Raw genomic sequence first — 20,739 nt, forward strand, 5'->3', positions numbered from 1 at the left:
AGAAAAAAAAGTTTTAAATAAAGTACTTTCTAATCAAAGCTCAAAGTTTCTTGTTAGTTTTTGTAGTTTATACTGTTGCATGCATATGTACTCTGGTGACAATGGCTTCCTTCTCTTTACCTAGATCAGTTAATACTTATATTATTTTCAGATTCTGCAGAGGTGAAGTACCAAACCGAATTAGAACTGACCAGGAAACAAATACAATGCTAGGAAAGTTTCTGGAGCAAATGACGTCGTCTCCTTTGAAGTGCTTACAAAGGAGGATTTTTTTTTTCTTTATGGTCAAAGGGCAACCCTCAAACATTGTTCAATTATTTGCAAGTGTCTTACAAATACTACATTTCAATCAAAATGCCTAATTTTATAAACAGAATTAGGGAGTATCAAATGTAGAGGAAAGCTCTTCCATAGCCCTTCTGCTACAGGCAGACGTTATAAAGTCCAGTAATTCGGCCCAAGGATCCAGAGAACGAGTCCTCTGCAACACCCTGGTAAGCAACGGACAAGAAGCAGTCGTCATATCAAAGGCAGAGACAAATTTATTTCCTTGCTGCGTGGGTTTGTAGCGCGATTATAAATACATCGAGGGTTGAAATGCAATAAATTTGTCGATTCCCTATCTCAGAAAGGGGAGATAAATCAGACAAAGCCTCCTGGTTTCCGGTTCGCGCAGACGAGTGGGACCTTGTGGCGGGAGGAGGTTCAGGAAATTTACTTGAAAATGAAACACGAGTTAGCTGCGTCTTCTACACAAACACGGAAGGCTAGAGGCCCGTCCAAACATCGCATAATGGTGTTTCTGAGTGTCACACTTCAAGATTCCTGAGAAGTTTAGGTGAAAGGGACATGCACCGATATTTATTCTGCCATTTCAATGAAGACAGATAAACAAACTGACAAAGCGTTTCAACCGATAAAAGTACACTGCACTTTGCTAAATGTGCCAGTCTCCTTGGCGTTGTTTTGGGGCTCAATGTCCCTGTGTGTGGTAATATGAAGACTATATACATTGTTCGTTAACCCCATGCTGTAACATCAACAGACAATTGTTTCGGTTAGAATTACTATTTCTAACGTGACATCTTTATCAAAAAGAAATTACTTTTTCCTCTAATATATGTTATTTTCATTTGTTTACTACTCCTTAAATTTAAGTACAGGGACTTCTTATATTAAATTTCATTGCTTTGTTACGAAGCAGACGTTGTTCTCCCGACCAGCTCCGAGGAAATATCAATAGTAGAAAAACACTTCCTCGAAAATATCAATTACTATGACAATTCCTACGTGGGTTAAGAAAATACATTGATAAATGGTGGGAAAACAAATGACGCAAATGGACATTTACTGTAACGGATAATAATAAGTTAAACACATAATCATCAACACATGATTGCTGTAGTTGTGGGGACAGAAAAAAAGAATATTTATTTCTGAGTCCTTTTTATTAATTTATCTAATTCACCCTAGACTATTCCCTTCGTAAAAATTTTCCTTTCCGTGTCTTTCCATTCTAGTTTTTAAATTTTCTCCATATTAACTGAATGACGACTAACAAAAATTAAAAGTTCACAATCGCAAAACCTTCGAGTATTGTTTTCTTTCGGTAAAAGAGCTAAGCATTTCAAAGTCATTCCAAAGTTAGCCACTTCCCCCGCTTCGTATGAAAATAGTGAAGGTAAACATAATGATGGTTTTTACATGCGTACTTAAGCAGATTTATTATGAATAATATTAACTTTACCTCCCAGAAAGAGGAGAGTTGTTGAAAAATCTTTAGGAGCAATACTGTGTAATATCAACTTACTTAACCGATAGCACATTGTAATTCATTTCTACTTCATCGGGGATCTTCTTAAGAAAAGCCCCAATATTAAAAGAGAAGTGGAGATAAGCGATGATTTATTTGATTTGCAATAAATAAAAACAAATACATAAACTCTCGTCACCTGCCCGAAGGCAGCATTTGTGGATCAAATTTCCGCTGTAGGTAGTCCTTTATTCGAGAGGCTCGCTCTTTGGACAAGCAGCCATTGGCCATGATTTGAGTAATATCGCTAACAATAAATCCTCGGATCGACTTATAATTATGACAGAGATTTAGAGCACTAATATAAGACAAGCCAGGAATAGACACATAGAATCTCAGCTCTGCTTGAGAGGTCTCGTCCAAGTCAGTGGGGGCCCCGATGTCAGCATTTTTTCTGGCTTCCAGACGACAGATTTCTGAAAGCACGCGCGCCGTGTCTTTCTGATGATCCGTGAAATACAACGTCACTTTTGACCGCAACAAGTGTACAAGAGTTTTCTCCACGTACTTAGTCCAGTGTAAAGGCTTGCTAGAATTTTTATCATCCGCCTTCACATGATCCTTCTCGATTATCAACGCTGGTTTGTCGAACAAGTCACAAAGAGCGGTAACTCTTTCTAGAAGTTTGTCTTTGCGAGACCCGTTGGTGAATTCTGACCATTGCTGCCTATCAACCCCCATGCGATTACTGACAATGTAGTCACAGCTAGTTAACTGAGCCGTCTTTACCGTTATACCATGCTGAAATCTCAGTTCTGATATGATTTCTTGACATCCGTTAATTTCACGAGAATCCACCAAAATGATGGGTTTTTCTTTGTTAACTGTCGCAATCGAAGAACTGTCTAGAATCAACCCCGTTGAACTAACGATGCTTCTTCTTCCAGGATTATCACTATCACATTTAACCACATTTCTAGCCTCAGCTGCTTTTTTCTCGGCCATTTTTCGTCGAAACTCATCTTGCTTCTCTTTCTGTTTTTGCAAACGTTCTAAACGCTGTTGTTCTTCCTTTGATAATATATTTTTACGACTAGCTAACGTTTCAATAATTGAAGGAGAAGTCTTCAGAGTTGTGTTTGATGTCAAACTTGTGCCTATACTATTGTCATTTCGATGACTTGACACTTTGTTGTTTGATTCTTTTAGGAGAGTCAGATTTTCTTTGTTGGTTTTGGTAACCTGGGCTGGCACCTCCTCTTCACTACTGGAAGACAGCAATGCCTTGCGAGATTTCCGTTTAATATGAGATATATCAACATTTTCAAATGATGAATTGTGGGCATTTTCACCGTCACTGGATGAGTCCTCCAGTACTTTAATTCTTCGCCGTTTAGAACCGCCTTCGTTCTTCTGCTGGACAGTACCAACAGTTCTCTTCACAGGTTTGGACCACCTTGTTCTCCTTCCCACACAAGAGAGTTCTGATACATTCAACATCGTCACTTCATCCACACTATCATGCATTATAGAATCCTCTTCTTCTTCTTCCTCCTCCTCATCCACCACAAAGCTGTCCTCCAGATACTGAGACTCTTCCTCAGGAGGAGCCTGAGAATAAACATCCATGTTGTAATGGTGACTAGACAGTTTAAACCTTCCTCTCACTGGAGGACTTTTCACAGACTTGAGATAAATGGCCTGCATGTTATCTGAACTTCTCTGTGAAAGCTGAGTGGCATCTCCAATAAAACTGTCCTCATAGTGATCCATATCACTCCCCTCCTCTTCATCACAAGAATATTCCACCTCTTCATCAGATACTTCTGCTTCAACCTCCAGAAATTCAGCTGCAAGCGGGGATTTAGATTTCCTTCCTTTTGCTTCTTTGCTAGCTTTCTTCATTGGATTCTTACCCTTTTTATTACAATGTTTATTTTGGACAGATTTCTTTAAAGCTGTTATGTCTACTTCAAAATCATCATCATCACTAAAATCTGGAGGTAGAGCAAATGACACAGCATGGCTACCTTTTTTCTGGATTGACTTCTCACAGCTAGAGTCGAAGTTTACAGTCTTTTTAAGATTAGATTTAATAGGAGTAACAAAATCGTCATGAGTAACTGGATTCAAACCACTTTGCACATCTTCAGGTTTTAGAGGGGTCTCAAAATAATCGACTGTTTGTTTTTGTGTCAATGGTGTAACAGGAGAATCCAATATAACTGCTTTCCTTTTTCTTTTTACAGCTACAACTTCCTCATCAGATGAAAAACTATCCACTGTTTCTTTGTACTTCAGTATGGAAGGTGATGTTTTGGGTGACACAGCTTTCGTGCTTACTTCATGTAGAGGAGATGGTGACATTGACTTAACATTGATGGTTTGATCCACACATGATGATACAGACCTCTTATTCGCTTGATCCACAGTTGGTGACAACTTCTTGTTTAGTTGACTAAGAGATGGTGACTTAGACATCTTCTCTTCAGATACAGAGGTGGACTTTTGACTTAGTGATCTTCTGCCAGACAAGACAGGAGAAGGAGGTTGCTCAAAGTCCTCAGGAATATCAGAAGAAAGATGACTCTGTTTTGGAGAACACTTCTCCTTTTCAGGTTCCTCACTGATTGAGTCAAAATTTGTTGGGAGACCTTTGTCTTCCATCACTTGTAAATACAGATCCTCTTCCTGGACATTTTCTGATGGTTTGAACTCTTGACTCTGATATGTCGAAGCCAATGACTTTCTACTCTTTAAGAGACTTCGACATTTGGAAAAAGCACCTTGTGAGAGACTCTGGCTTACACAGGGAGATGGTGGAATGACATCATCCAGGTCAAATCCCAGGTCAAACTGTGCTAGAGCACTAAGGTCCTCATCCTCCTCAGAACTACTGAAAGAGGTTGCAGTTCTTTCAGGCTTGTTCTGCAATTTTGTAAACTCTGTTTCATTTAAATGGTTTTCTGCTTTGGATGTTGTTTTGTCTTGGCTGCCACTAACAGAGGTGTTATCCAAATGACTAATGGCTGCATCTTGTGTTTCATCTTGTGGAACAGAGTTGGTGTTTTCTTTCACTTTAGCAGCAGAAGTTCCTGCAAGGACACTCTCTGAATTTAAGTCAGATGCTGGAAACATTTCCTCACTATCATGCACAACTGCCATTGCTTGAGTGAAAGTATAATCATCGTCTTTTGGAGAGAGTTTTCTCAAGGGACTGTTTTTAGGGGAAAGACTTTGCTCCTTTTCAAGGTCTGAGGAGTTATTGTTATGAGGTAGAGTCTCTAGTTTGTCTTGAGCCAGAACTGAATCCTGTAGTTCACCGTCCAAGAAAGAATCATCAAAATATGAATTCAAGTCAGCAGGGTTTATAGTTCTTTTAGCTGTGTTCATGACTGTCTCTGTTTTATTGCACATTTTTTCATCTGAGCCTGCAGATAAAGTTTTTTCACTTTGCAACTCTGAGTCCTTACCAACTTCACTGCCCAATTTCTGATCCTTGTTTGAATTTGTCTGTTGTTCTACCAAGACTTCGGAAAAACTTAAGTCAAAATTAGGTGGAGAATGCAGGAAACTGTCATCATCAGAAAAATTTAATTCTTCATTTTTGGAAATACCCTCGTTTTTCACAACACTATCAGAAACTGCTTTAGTGTCCACACATTCAATATGACCTGTAACATTACTTTTAATGGGCTCAACTTCATTGTCTGCATCCATTGCAGAAATCTGAGTTTCAGCTGCATTATTGCTGACCTCTGTATTGCCTGCAATTATTGCTGAATTATCTTTGTCACTAATTTCTAATAAATTATTCTCTCTCACATGATTCTGTTCAATAGCTTTATCCTTCACAGAGCTTGTAATCACTGAATTACCTTTATCCATTATCTTCACAGGGCTATTTTCTGTCACTAATTTATTTGAAGAAGCATCACTTCTTCTGTCATCCTTAGGAACACATGGAATGTCAACAGTATCAATATCACAAGAAGAAACAGACTGCTTTTCTTCAGCAAACACAACCTTTTTAAGATGCTGTAGTTCCCATTCCTGAACAATGGGCAGCAGATCTTCAGGAAATTTGGGTGATCTCTCCAGTAGACTTATCATTTCTTCCAATTCTTCCACAGGAGGTGCCTCTGGGATGCTGAAAGCCTCACTATCAGATGACATAGGTGATGCTGGTGCATTCATAGAGTAACATCCAGACTCACTGGAAATGTCAACATTTTCACGATGATTTTCTAGGTCATTGTCCTGAACACAAGATTTCTGATGATCCATATCTTCATCAATAGTTATGATTTCTGGAACAGTTTGTAAGACAGGGTTAGAATTTGTGATTTTATTTATTGCTTTATTATAGGTTTCCAGAATTGTTTGTAATGGTTTCTTAGAACCTAAAGAAGCCTCACTCTGGTTTAACTCACTGCTATTACTTTCTGAATTGTTCACACCTTCAAAGTCATTCTCATCATTGTCTGCTATTATGGACACAACAGAAGAATTTGCACAAGCTATAGGTAAGCTTTTCTTTCTTCTAGCCCTGGCATTTAACGAATTCCTCCCACCAACAGAAGACTTCCTCTTCCCTTTGACCTCTGACCGCCTCCTGATTCTACTTTTGACCTGAGCTTCTTCCATTTCTTCATTCAGCAGTACAGATGGGTAATTAGTCTCTCTCTTCTGCTTTGATGTTTTCTGGTCATCATCCTCACCTACATTTTTCCCTGGTATTTTCTGGTTATTATCCTCACCATCTACCTCCATTTCTGAATTCTGGTCTCTTTGAAATAAACCCACTGGGAGATCATCATCACTCTCCTCCTCGATAGGATCAAACTGAGGCAGCTGTTCACTTCGTCTCACACGGGTCTTTTTTACAGGCTTTTTGCCTGTGGATGAGTCTTTCTCTAACTGCTGAATGTTTGAATTCTTCTTTGTGGGATCAACAATATCCTCTGGGTCTAAATACAGCCTCATTTCTTCATCATAGCTGTTTTCATCTACACAGCCTAAAAATGAACATATGTTTAAGTGTAATAAATTTTCCATATACAAAAAGCAAATTATTATGAGTTTGGATGAAAATTTTACAGAAATTGAAGAGTATTTATACTATGCCAAATCAAAGAGAAAATTTCCTGTTTCTTCTGGTTTGTGAGAAATACATGTAATTTAGATAAAATACTGCTGTAAGTTTTACTTAAAAAAAAGACTTTGGTCTTTTGGTTTCAAAACTGTATTTCATGCCTCTTTAATTTAACAAATCTTTCCCTGGGGTTAACATTCTTACCTTGAAGTTCAATAAACTTGACAGTGTCTACAAACTTCCTGGTTCTGTTGGAGTGACTGATCTGGTGCTCTGACTGTAGGGCGTTCTGCCAGGGCATCCAGTTGTTGTATGATAGTGTATCCTTAGAGGAATCCTCTTCAGCGTCCTTAAAAGAGGAAATGGTTTGTTATAAACACTCTTTGTAAATAACTGTATGACAGTACTACCAATTCCCAACAACCCCCCCCCCCCCACCTAATCACTACTGATTTTTGATTTTTTTATTTGCATAATGAATTCAGAAACAAGACTTAAGTCTAACTTTAATATACATACATCACCCAATGAGAGGAAATGGCAGGACTTGGGTAAGGGCTTTGCTAGAGTCATCATTTCCTTCATCTTTGTAAGCTCATCAGATGTCAAAAAGCTGTCAGACTCTCTGGATGTTTTAGAAGCTTCTGAAGATCAGAAATTTAAAAATAATCTTAAATGTTACAAACTGACTGCATATGGTTATGTTTAAATGTACAATTTTTCCATTAATATATCAGAACATAAAATATAAAATCTCATCAAAATGCAACCTTTTAATATATCTAATCTATCTTGTCTAAATGGGCAAAAAAACTTAAAAACACAAATATACTTTTAGCTTTAGCTGGTTTTGAGGGTGGCTGGGAGTCCAGTATGATCTCCTTGCTTGGCTTGTAAGCTTGCTTCACTGTAATAAACATTTTATGACTCTTTGGATCCAGTCCCTCTGGAATCATCCGTGGATTATTCTGGTAAAACTGGAGAGTCTTGGCACTGTTCAGGATAGCCTTATGAATGCTCTTCTTGGAGTAGACTCCTTGATTGTATATCTGTAAGAATAATAAAATGGGTCCTGAAAATTATAATCTTTCTCATTGAAATACTTTTCATGAATAACATAACAAGTGTTTGGGGACTAAAATTAATTTACATCATCCAGTTGGAAAGACCCATTTTCTAGACTCAGCTGTTATTTTACAAGATTTTGTTCTGATCTATGTTATTTCAGTCATTCATTTACAGCTGTTACTGTATACAGATAAATCCCCCCCCCCCCGTTTTATTTTTGCCCCTTTCGCCCTCTTCATGGTTGTGCAAATTAAAATAAGTCAATATCCAAGAACACAGCATTATTTCAGAACTATGACTGGGCGAATTTAAAGGGGGACAAATTGTTGGAAAGTGCAAAAGGTCGAAAATAACACAGAGTGAAAAATATCCTTGTATACTGTATTCTACAAGTAGTAAACCATATCCTACTTTTTGCAATGTGGTGAAAGTGGTTCTTTCTGAATTTAAGTTGCTTTATAGTGAACAGATAAAGCAGTTTATACTATGAATTATTCTTTTTGGAATGACATGGCCAGAAAATTTCAAAAAATTTCCGTTATAGCAGGCATTTAATAAAAGCAACCATGTTATTCACTGCAAGTCTTACACATACTGTTCAAGCATGTCACTGCTGTAGACCAATGTATCTCAGATTAAGGTAGGTCCGTACTTTTAAAATTTTCTGTCAAACTTATAATTTTTTAATTTGAATACCTTAAATAAGTCATAAACTCACTAAAACACCCATAAAAGACATATCTTTGCAGGTGATTTTCATACAACATGTCTCAGAGTACATACCTCTAAAACTTCGACAGCCAAAATTGATCTTAAAGAAGTGAGATATCATATTTCATTAACCTATGCACCAAATCACATTAAATTTATGCTAAAACTTGTAAAAATCAAAAATATTCATTTGCCAAGAAAATATTTGAAATTTTTATTGGAAAACATTAACAAATTGATGTTGAATCTGTCCACGTCTATAAGAATAAAATCTCAGAATACCTTTATTTTTAATAATTCTAAAAATCTAAATTGTCTATGTGCTTTTTTTCTTTAAAATTATTAAGAATTACATCTAAGGTTAACAAAAACACATAGTTTATTATGTTCAACCAGATAAATTTAACAAAACAGCCTTTTGAACACGTATACCCCCATATTTGAAATATCAATTTTTCAATCATTCTTTGCAAAATTTTTAAAAAGGTAAAATTTTAAAAGATGATATAGGCTTTAAAATCAATCAAAATTGACCTAAACTTAGTTTCTTTAAAAAAAATCAAAAAGCATTAGGTCCATAAAGGCAATGCAAAATTTTGTGTCTGTGTATGTACTTTATGACATATAGTTCCTGGACAGAGTGCAAAGTGTAAAAAATTCCATAAATAACGATATTAAATGCTTTGTATGCTCAATGATATTTTAAGAAACAAATACATACTTGCTAAATTATTTTCAATCATCCAATTAGATTTTTTCAATTGATAAGTGATAATCAGAATTTTATATTGGTGTGTAAAATTAAAACCGGATCCGTAAAAGTATGGACCTTCCTTAAGCCTCTTTTTTTTACCTGTTCCTCCTTGCCCTGAGCGACCAGCATGACGATTCGTCCCTGTCGTTTCCTCCCCGTTCTTCCCATTCTCTGGACCAGTCTGATTGGACTTTTACTGGCATCATAACAAATAATTAGATCCACCTCCCCAATATCCAGACCCTCCTCTCCAACACAAGTAGCCACCAGGGTGTTGTAGCGACCCTCCCGGAATTTCTTCATCACCTGTATTTATAACAGATTTTAAAATTTACATCAGTGATTACTTTATAATGCTATACTCTTGCCATAAAAATTTCATGATTATGTACATACTGTAGATCACAAAATTTTCGTACACCTAATTTCTATGAGATAGATATTTGCTCTTTCTTAGCGGGACAAAATTTTCACAAATTGTGGAAACTGTTCTACATAATCCTAAGGAATTCTTATATAGGCAAAAATGATATTTTTGCGAGCACACTGTCTCTTGTAATTATGCAAAAATTAAGTTCTCATAAATAAAAACTGATTTACAATACTCATCAACAATTGTCAGATTTATAATTCTATTTCACTAAAAGTTATTTTGGTTAACTTATTCTTCTCTTCAATGAAACCATATCAACAAATTCTACAGTTATCTTACCTTGAGCTGTTCCTTTTGAGTGAAGCCTTTGGTGGCCTTGCCAGCTGACGATTGACCTATAAAACTCATGGCCTTGACCTGGGGTTCATGCTGCTGGAGCATGCTAGTGATCTCCTCCACACTGTCTCTGTACTGGGAGAATATCATGATTCTTGTTGTCACTTCACTCTGTCCATTACAGCTGTCTGTTTTGTAAATACACATAACAAAGACTTATTAATCCTAGTATAACAATAGAGATACATGTACTAATGCTGTGTTATAGTAGACAAGTAGAAAATGACTGAGTTCCTTGTGGTTTAAAAAGACAAATCATATTAGTCTATAATACACAGATTTGCATCACATTTCTAACAAGCCCTGATACATAATATTTTAGAAATCATTTTTATAATATAGATTTTTTTCCTTTAGTTTAATCAAAGGAGATCATTTTATTTTAGCTGACCTTCTATGGACTTGAAATGGTCTAACACAACCTCTTCAAGTTTGGCTAATTTGGGATGTCCTGAAACAAAAGAGTTGCCTTCTCTTTGCCCTTTCCTAGAGAAAAGAAAATGTCATTTGATTTTCAAAAATTCTGTATAAAAACATACAGAACAAAAAAATGTTGTAAGAGACTTCAAATTATCAAAACAATTGTATATGTATAGTACTTTTTAATGAAGATTTTATCTAAAGCCTTGATCAGAATAATTACATTTTCCCAAACTTTTCACACAGCATATTCATCAGGTCACTGAAATCGGGAATTTTCATCAGCTCTGTTCTTGTTCGACCATGACCCTTTTCTCCATTGATGGTTCCCTCCAAGAAGTTGTACAGGGATCGTAATCCATGTAGCTGAACCAATTCATACCCATGATAGAGAGAAATCGCCAAAGCAAAATCCCCTTCTACAATACCATATTGTGATCTCTGTAAAAATATGTCTTCAATGGTTATTGAGTTATATGCATGTGTGTTCTACTTAGTACAAATAATCAAAGCACTGAAAAAATGTTAGCATCATGAAATCCAACAAACCATTACAGTATATTCACACCTGTTAGGCATTTTCAATTTGACCCTAGAAATACAGCAGCTGAGATTTCAACAGAGTTGACAGACAGACACACAGATAACTTACAGGCAGCCTGTGGGGTGGGTTCTGACGGAAGGCTTCTCTTGACTTCAGCAGAATAAACTTAGACAGACTGGTGGCCTCTCTGTTGTAAATCACACCAAACTTCTTTAATTTTCCTACAATCACTTCCATTATCTAAAAAAACAAGAGGCCCACGGGCCTTATAGGTCACCTGAGTATTGTGCAACAACTTTCAAACAATTAAATTTTGTTCGTGTCTTTAACCAGAGGCCATGAAATTCACAATTCACAATTTTGAAAGAGGCACCATTGCTTATCATAATTAAAGACTTAGCATGCTTACTCTATTTGTAATACGTAATATCCAGAGGAAGATCAGAGTAACATAAGAGAAAATGCACTTCCACTTTATACCCAGTTGTGCACCTCATCCCAAAGGAACCACTGAACCTGGGGCCACATATTTCAAAATTGTGCAAATTTTATCATAAAATGGTTGATTAATACCAAAGAGCAGATTTCAAAGCATTAATTTATTTTCAGACTTTGTACCCCCCCCTCACCCCCAACCCAAAGGGGGGGGGGGCATAAAAAAAACAATTTTGCTAGATGCAACTTTCTTCATCATAAATATATATACTTGGATCATTGGCATAAAACCCAGGAGCAAAAGAAAGATTTTCAAAGAATAAATGCATTTTCACTATAAAACCAATAGAGCCCCGCCCTAACACCAGAACCCCTGACCCTGGGGTCATAAAATTCACAATTTTGGAAGAGGCACTCTTGCTCATCATAACTATGTGCTTGGATAGTTTATTTAATACCCAGGAGCAGAGAAGAAGATTTTCAAAGAATTAATGCATTTTCACTATATAATCAATAGGGCCCCACCCTAACACCAGAACCCCTGACCCTGGGGCCACAAAATTCACAATTCTGAAAAAGGCACTCTTGATCAACATAACTATGTACTTAGTTAGTTTATTTAATACCCAGAAGTAGAGAAGAAGATTTTCAAAGAATAAATGCATTTTCACTATATAACCAATAGAGCCCCGCCCTAATACCAGAACCCCTGACCCTGGGGTAATAAAATTCACAATTTTGGAAGAGGCACTCTTGCTCATTATAACTATGTGCTTGGATAGTTTATTTAATACCCAGGAGCAGAGAAGAAGATTTTCAAAGAATTAATGCATTTTCACTATATAACCAATAGAGCCCCACCCTAATACCAGAACCCCTGACCCTGGGGTCATAAAATTCACAATTTTGGGAGAAGCACTCTTTCTTATCATAACTATGTGCTTGCTTAGTTTATTTAATACCCAGGAGCAGAGAAGAAGATTTTCAAAGAATTAATGCATTTTCACTATATAATCTATATAGCCCCGTCCTAGCACTAGAACCCCTGACCCTGGGGCCATGAATTTCACAATTTTGGTAGAGGACTCAATGCTCATTACATTCATGCCATCAGTTTGCCTGCTTGATGTCCAGGAGTAAAGAAGAAGATTTTTAAAGATTGCAATAATTTTAGTGGTTTTGGCCCCACCCCTCAGGCCCCAGGGGGACGGGGACCATAAAATTCACAATTTTTGTTCCCCTTTACCCATAGATGCTGTATACCAAATTTGGTTGAAATTGGTTCAGCGGTTTCAGAGAAGAAGCTGAAAATGTTCAATTGTTAACACACGACGCACGACACACGACGACGGACGAAAACGGATAGCAATAGGTCACCTGAGTTACTCAGGTGACCTAAAAAATTGGATTAGCACTGAACATATTCACATGCAAATATTTCTTTGCTTTACGAATAATTCTTAAAAAATTAGAATAATTATCTTTTATTTAGACATTGGGCTAAGACCACTTTACTTTTCATCCTGCAAGATCTAAGTTCTCAGATCATTCCTAATCATCAAGCCAAGAATTCAAAATGTGCTCTGAAGATTAGTAGAAATGGACTAAATTTGTCTATTCATGAATAGACAATTGTAGTCCATTTCCACTTATCTTCAGAGTTAATTTTGAATTCTTACAGCCCTGTTTTATCATTACCTTGATATATCTATTCTTGACCTCCGTCAGTTCTTTGCTGAATGGTACAATGATTTTGTCCACCTGTCGCTCAAAAGAGTACTGCTTGATGTCAGGGGACTCTTCTGTTCTTAGTTCAATGTGTGAGATCAGCAGGTTAGAGAGCACCTGTTGTACTGCCTACAAAACAAAGTCTGGGTAGTTATGAAGTGATGATCACATAGCATTCATGTAACTTGCCAATGTTATTAAAATAAAATCAAAGGCCTGATGGGCCTGCGAGTTGACTCGCTCGAGTTGAGCTTTTTTTCATACATTTGGACACCATACCTTATATTCAGTTTATTTTGCATCTTAAGAGATTGAATATTATATGTCTCCATGTTCGGTTAAAAATATAAAGTGTATATATGTATTGCTTTTCCTATTTATATATATACAGGTTGGCACTAATGGGCTTCCGTACATATTTTATTGTGAAAAGCAGCACTGCAAACCTGGATTCTATAATGAATTTAAACATACTAGCTGCAGTGGTCAGTGTTGTGGAGTAATTAGTTTAAAGATTCCCACAGCAAATCTGGATTCTAAAAATAGATTTTTCAAGCATACTAGCTGCAGCTAATGCGAGCAGGTGTTTGTGTTAGGGAGTATTCTAGGTCAATTACACATAAACTTCAGATGGGAAGATTAGATCTGCCTAACATGCTTGAACATATATTCATACGCAGTTTTTATACCTGTAAAGATATTTAATCAAAAAATTCTTTAAAAGCATGAAGACATAAATAATGTAACGGTATGAAATTTTCTACAGTTTTTACCTCCTAAGTTTATACAAATACTCAAATAAAAGCATTTCTTGCTAGAACTATCATATCTGGCGTATGGATCACCTTGATGAATGCGTGAAAAATTTTACAGCTCTGAAACGGCTGCGTCAACAAGGAGTAGCTCGCTACGCGAGCCAACTCAAAAATCAGCAAAGAATTATTTAAAAATCAATGGAAACAGAAAGTGGAGATCTGTAGCTCACTAGTCTGAAAAAAAAAATCAGGAGGGACGACCAGAGAGCTACACTGAGTACCACTCATTGAAAAAGTGTATTTGTTGTGAACAAAAAAGAGTGATATTTTTACCATGTTTACTTTCATTTCTTCATAAATTTAAATTGCAAACTAAAATGTTTTGTATGCTTTTGTTGAAAAGGTCCATACCTTTATATCAGATCCTGGAGTTGCACTAAGTGCCAATACACGAAATTCATTTGAATAGTTAATCAATTCTCGAACAACCTAAAAATTGTGGAAAAAAACTATTGATATGGATATTCATTTCCTTAAACAGTGGTTTGGTATGTAAATTTACATATGATTGTGTAATACAGGTATCTTTATATTTTTTCTGAATCATACTACTGAGTATAATAAATGTTGTCTTCTTATTGAACTTCAGGCTTTTCGCACTCCCTATCCAAAAATGTTATACCTGACAGTAAGCATGATTTCCCAGCGCCTTATGGGCTTCATCTACAACCACACACTTCACCTGAGGGGCGGGGCAGGTCCCCCGAGACAGGTCGTTTGTCAGAACCTGTGGAGTGAGGAAGAAGACCCGCTTCTCCTCCCAGGCCTGACGTCTTTCCTTTGGGGGCATAGTTCCTAAATATGATGAGTTTAATTTGAAACATACTACAGTGGACCCTCATTTATCCGGACGCTTTGGTTCCCAGTTAATTTGTCCGGATATGTGAAGCATCCGGATATCTGAATCACCAGTTAAACAAGACAGAATAACATTTAAAAATTTCGTTCCGATGAAAAATCGTCCGGATACTGAAGCATCCGGATATCTGGCGTCCGGATATCTGAAGGTCCACTGTATTTGTCTCTATTCAAAAAATTTAAGATTTTGCTTTGCAAGTATTACAGGTAAACTTCGGTATCTCAACATCGGATATGTCGACAACCTGGGATATGTCGACGTCCGTCCGCGGTCCCGGCATTATTTACTATATAAATGACTTGCAAAAACTCTGATATGTCGACCTCGGTAATGTCGACTACCCCGCTTATCTCGACGTATATTTAGAGTCCCAAGAGCAAAATTTACCTGGTATATGTCGACATCGGGGCAATTTTCTGCTCTACTTAACCTAATTGCTTGTCAGCTGGTCGCTCGTCACGCACGGACGACTCCGGGTATCTCGACGTCGTCAGAAATTCACACCTTTCACACCCATATTTTGACTACATACTGCTTTGTAGAAATGTGTTTGTAGAGGAATCCCAAGCCCCTTAGGCGTCTCTGAGACGTAAATTGTTAAATGTTCAGCTTGGGTAATATCATATCATTGATAAATCTTCTCGATTCTGCATAAATGTAACACCCTTTATTTATGTCAAAATCAAACAAAATTTTAACATGTAAAAAAAGGGTAACTGTATAACAATGAACAATATACACATTGAATTCAATTTAAATTAAAAATTGTGGTAAAAATGCATTCAACAGGAAACAATCAAATCTACGACATGCGCGACTATTGCATCAGCCGTAAAATAAATACACATGTAACATCATTAAGTTTGTTTAATGTGCAATTCCATATTAAATTTTGGTTTGAAAATGAAATGAAAAATAATGATGAATGGTTATGAAATAAAAATGAAGTGGAATGAAAAAAATAACAAATATATACGCATTTTTTTTCCGTATCACAGAAGTCGACTTTGTACCGTTCCGGTTTGGAGTTTATAGAGCGCATTTCGTATCCGGTTCTGATAGAGCTAGTTGCTCGCGGATCGAATGCTGGATGGAAAATTGTTTTAATTAAGTAAAATGAGAAGATTTCGATAAAAAGGAATTCAAAGCATTTCATGAATTATATTGTGAATAACTTCTTAGATTTTCTAATGAATATAGAGGAATTAATGAAACAAACGAGCCACAAACCATTGAAGACATGTAGGTAGTTACATGTCTGTTCATTTTAAGTCTATGGTTTACCATGCAGTAAAATTAAGGACGTTGAGTCTCAACTCTGATATCTCGACACCTCGGATATCTCGACATTTTCCGATCGTCCCGTCGATGTCGAGATAACGAAGTTTACCTGAATTTTAATTTTTTGTTTTGATTGAACTTTTCAACAATTTTTTTAAATCATCTGGCTTGACCTCATAGCTTGGGTAATCAGATTATCTAAACGTATATCAATGTATTTTAATGACATTAAGTTTATGCACAGGTACAAATTTATATAAGAATTTTACTGTTTTGGAGGCGAATGCTGAGAAAAAATGATTATTGTTGAATAAATGCTGTTTTGTTTTTCCATACCAGTCATTTCTGCTGTGTGTTCTTGGGGAATTCCCATTATGTTGTAACAAGCCTCAATTTGTTGTGCTACCAGGGGTTTGGTTGGAGCCATAAACACAATCTTTCCCTGAGGATACCATCTAAAAAAGTCCTTTTCAAATCATTTCATATTTAGACACGCACATTCATATCAATGAATAGAAATTAGAATTCTCATTTTCTATAATGATATTTTGTTTTCCTTTGACAAAATGTTATTTTCCTTTTTGTTGTTGCAGTTTCTATTAAAAGTTTTCAATGAGTGAAATCAACAAGAATTTAAGTTTTGTCATAGCAACCAATAAAATAATATTATGAACAGTTACTACAGTATTTTGTCTCACAACAAACCTGTAGAAGTTGAACATGACAACAGATGCAATGAAAGTCTTTCCCAATCCTGTGGGTAGAGTGACCATGGTGTTCTTGAAGAGTGCTTGTTGCACAATGTTATACTGGTACTCTCGTACTGGGTAATTTGTGGGATAGATCCACAGTTTTCCCGCCACCTTATCAAACCCTGTCTGCCCCATCTGTGACTGAGCCTGGGTACAGGGAAACATGTCCACTCCCATGGAGATGTTACAGGGGTCTTCATCTTGTTCATGTGCCTCATTTTCATGCGGTTTGTTACTGCTTTCTCCAATAGATTCATTTAATGCCTTAAAAAAATGAAAACGCAACTTCAGTACATGTATATCGAATACAAATTTTTAGCCATTAGGCATAATAAAAATTTTTCAAATCTTTCCTATTATCCTGTTGGAGGTCTGAACATAAACAAGATAAAAAAAAAAAAAAACAACGGAGCACTATGTTAGTCCTTTCTAAAAGATTAACTAAAAAAGAATTTAATGCTGAAAAAATATATTGATATGATCCATAATCATGATAATACATTTCAAAAGTCTTATATATTTTCTATTGAAAGAGTTTTAATATAGAAAATTCCAACTGGGATAAAATATTTACACAAGCAAGTAGATCATCATCCTCATCATCAAGGTCACTCAAATCAATGACCTCAGGCACTTGATTTGAAGATGATGCATGAGAAGTTTTCTTTTTTGCATTTGATCCCCAACTTTGAAATAGTGTGGCTTGCTTTCCTTTGCTCATTTCTCCCTCATTTTAATTTCAGAATGACTTCCATTTCCTTTTTCTGTAGAAAAGACAAGACAATGATGTAAAATAATCACTCAATCATTCAATTATTCAAGTAATGGTGAATACAGTGGGTAATGCCTTTTGCACTGTGAGCTCTTATGATGAATGCAGCTGGTTACCTTCCGATTCGCCCAGCATGGTTTCAACCCGATTCCTTGTTCCACCCGCGTGGTTTCGTTCTGAAGCAATATCAATTAATAATTTCAATAGTTTAACATTTTTTAGTCTAGTTCAAATTCTTCAGATTTTTTTAGCCAACCATATCTGTTAATAATTAAAAATACTACTAATTATGATGTTTATTTAACTTGGTCGGAAAATCGTACACTGTTTTTAAGACATTTAAATATGCATTTAGACAATAAATTCGTTAATTATCCCACAAAGAGTTGATTAGTTTTTAAGGAAAACTATTCATATATAAATCATTACTATATTTCAAAGGAAATTAATTACATTTTTGTCTTAAAAACATCAAGGTACAAACTTTACTATTGATTTCAATGTTGAGGTTACTCATATGGTAACAACCAATTATTGACATGTATCCCTCCCTGATGCCATAGGTAATCAATATACAGCTACCGAATATCCATGTGTTTACCATATAGTGTGTACCCCAGAGTTCCCGAAACTAGTCAAAAATATGTCGGACAATTGTCCTGTAAATATTCAAAATTCACCGGACAGTTGTAAAATTTACCGGATATTAATTTTTTGTATGTAAATTTAACATATTATAGGATTGGAAATTGTGTTGATATAATAAATAATATGTGTAAAAAAAAAGATGGCAAATGCAGATTTTTTTTTTTAGATTTATTAAAATATTTTGTATAAGGCCTGTGTATGCGGGATTTGACGTCGCCGGCGGCGTGTGATGACCAACGCTTAATTCATCGTATTAAATTCTTATGTCCTAATTCTGACAGATTTTTTATTTTTTTTTAAATAAAATCTGCAACATGACAACTCTTGGTTGATTGTTTGGTATTAGTCCGAAATATCTGCTGTTTTCCAGGCTTTTTTCTTTTTACTTTTGGATTTTGGTATTTTATGTGCCAGGAAAAATATTACGTAAAATATCAAACTCGTTTTAAAAAGCCTGGAAAACGTCCGATATTTCTGACTAGTTAAAATTTATTATACAACCTCCACACAGTTAAAAATATGTACTAATGATATAAAGATATGCAAATTTATCATGAAAATGATGATTTTAAGTGAATTTGTTGTCGTTTTACTACATTCAAGTCAGTCCGGTATTTTTAGAAAAGGGGAAAAACGCGCATGTATTTTAAATGCTATCAAATACATTAAAAAAAATCCAGAAGTTGGTATAATATTATCATGCTAATAGATTAAATTATAGAGAAAATAATAAATGGTAACAAATTGTCTGTAATCAAGCAGAAATACGTGTGTAGCAGGCAACTCTTGCAACCCTGCAAGTTCGTTCTGCAAAACGAAAGTAGATTGTCACATTTTTTTTTACTGTCAGAACTACAGAGTGCATATATTTATTAGAGGGAAAATATTTGTTTGACAGTGTTTTTAAAACTAGCTGTTTTTCCTCGCAAACTTATGGAAATTATTATTTTCATATGTAGCTTTTTATAGTAGACAATCACCGTCTACATTTCATTTAAACAAGATCTGGCACGCCCCTGACGTTTTAGTTTTGCATTTGTTTATTGTCAGGACAATTGAATTAAATGATTTTGTTAAGATTATGTGTAATCGTTATACAGTCTGTAAAAAAAAAACCATCGGACATTTTGACCGATAAAATTAAGATTTTACCGGTCCCATTCAAAGTTTACCGGGGATCCCCGGTGGACCGGTGCATTTCGGGAACTCTGGTACCCCTCTATTTACCTGTATGTATTATGTACATAATAAGTTGATGGTGCGACTGCTGGGGCGAGTGCATATACTTATCTAGTTTTCATTTTATCTGACTCGTCAAACCGCACATGACATTTGGTGCGTATAAGACTCTAACGTCACATGACGTCGTTTGCATGTTGCTTTACCAAACTGAAGCCTAAACAGGGCTGATTTCAATCAGTTTATGACTATTTTTCTGCAATAAACAGATAAATTCATTAAATCAAGGCAAGTTTATTATTCGTTTAACTTTTGTCCTAATTCTCATGAGAATTTTGCATTTAGCATTTGTGTACGAAGCGATGCATTGTGGGTCAAAAGTACTGCGGAAAAAAATTCTATGGAATGAATGTGCAGTAATCCAAATTTTCTCTTCACCCAGGCGTTGTCGTAAGAGCTCGCAGTTACGAGTGTTGCTTCGCGACGCTCACTGCGCTCGATATAAGCAGGTCGAAACCACTCGGGTCATAACCACACAGGCCAAATACAGAATTGGAGCCTAACCCCTTGACACAATTATGATATTTAAATGATTATATGTGAAGAGAAAATGATCTGAACAATTATCCATCCTAATTAATGTCTTAACAATTCGTCACGTGGCGTATGAGATCTATGAATACGTAGTGTGGATACAAAAACAATATATAATGAACTATTTCCATTAAAAAAGATAAATATTTGATAACTATATCTATTCAGTGAGACCCAGGCACCTGAGCTGCAATATGACACACTGTGAAATGCATAGAAAAAATAAATATCACGATAAATTAGTGCTAAATCTCCTTTTTTAAAACATACGTTTTACCTCAACCTTTATCTCACATTGAACTTCTGGAAATACCAATATATTTATCATAACTGTTCACCAGATGTATCAAAATCAATGAATATGTCCTCTTTTCTGTTTTTCAAAGTTTATACAGACCGCCATTTGTCAATCTGTGTCGTTTTAAAGCTTTGGGGGCTGTTTTGTTAGCTTTTACATGAAAATTAACATTTCAATGACATGACAAAAAAATACTCAAAGTCTAAATGACCAAAAAGTTTTAATTGAAAACAAACACATTTCTTTCATTTAATTACTCTCAAA

The 20,739-nt window shown here is 35.8% G+C and overlaps 1 protein-coding gene across 2 annotated transcripts; it reads right to left on the reverse strand.

The window, feature by feature from the left end:
• Positions 1–1,890: 1,890 nt before the first annotated feature.
• On the reverse strand, positions 1,891–20,587 carry LOC134255114 (Fanconi anemia group M protein-like). 2 transcript variants are annotated; one of them, XM_062737632.1, is made up of 16 exons: positions 20,461–20,587; positions 17,559–17,742; positions 16,938–17,248; positions 16,569–16,687; positions 14,715–14,887; positions 14,444–14,521; positions 13,248–13,406; positions 11,223–11,354; positions 10,794–11,011; positions 10,542–10,636; positions 10,094–10,278; positions 9,481–9,687; positions 7,681–7,897; positions 7,368–7,492; positions 7,053–7,197; positions 1,891–6,771 (listed from the first exon to the last, which is right to left on the reverse strand). In XM_062737632.1, exons 2-16 carry the CDS (start codon positions 17,703–17,705, stop codon positions 1,949–1,951), a joined length of 7,134 nt encoding a protein of 2,377 aa, XP_062593616.1. In that variant the 5' UTR covers positions 17,706–17,742; positions 20,461–20,587; the 3' UTR covers positions 1,891–1,948. The 2 variants fall into 2 exon arrangements, with proteins under 2 accessions (XP_062593616.1, XP_062593618.1); XM_062737634.1 differs by having other exon boundaries at positions 17,559–17,748; positions 20,455–20,587.
• Positions 20,588–20,739: the final 152 nt, after the last annotated feature.

This window comes from Saccostrea cucullata, unplaced genomic scaffold (assembly GCF_032062105.1).
Source record: "Saccostrea cucullata isolate Sc308-1 unplaced genomic scaffold, CSIRO_AGI_Scuc_v1 ctg1584, whole genome shotgun sequence".
Taxonomy (NCBI): Eukaryota; Metazoa; Mollusca; class Bivalvia; order Ostreida; family Ostreidae; genus Saccostrea; species Saccostrea cuccullata.

Bases quoted from the DNA above. Each gene is read 5' to 3' on its own strand.
- LOC134255114 (XM_062737632.1), bottom strand. From the start codon at position 17,705: ATGAGCAAAGGAAAGCAAGCCACACTATTTCAAAGTTGGGGATCAAAT. The intron at 14,522-14,714 runs GTATAACATTTT...CACAATTTTTAG, and splicing joins GAAATCATGCTTACTGTCAG to GTTGTTCGAGAATTGATTAA. The intron at 13,407-14,443 runs GTATGGACCTTT...TTTGTTTTGTAG, and splicing joins CTCCAGGATCTGATATAAAG to GCAGTACAACAGGTGCTCTC.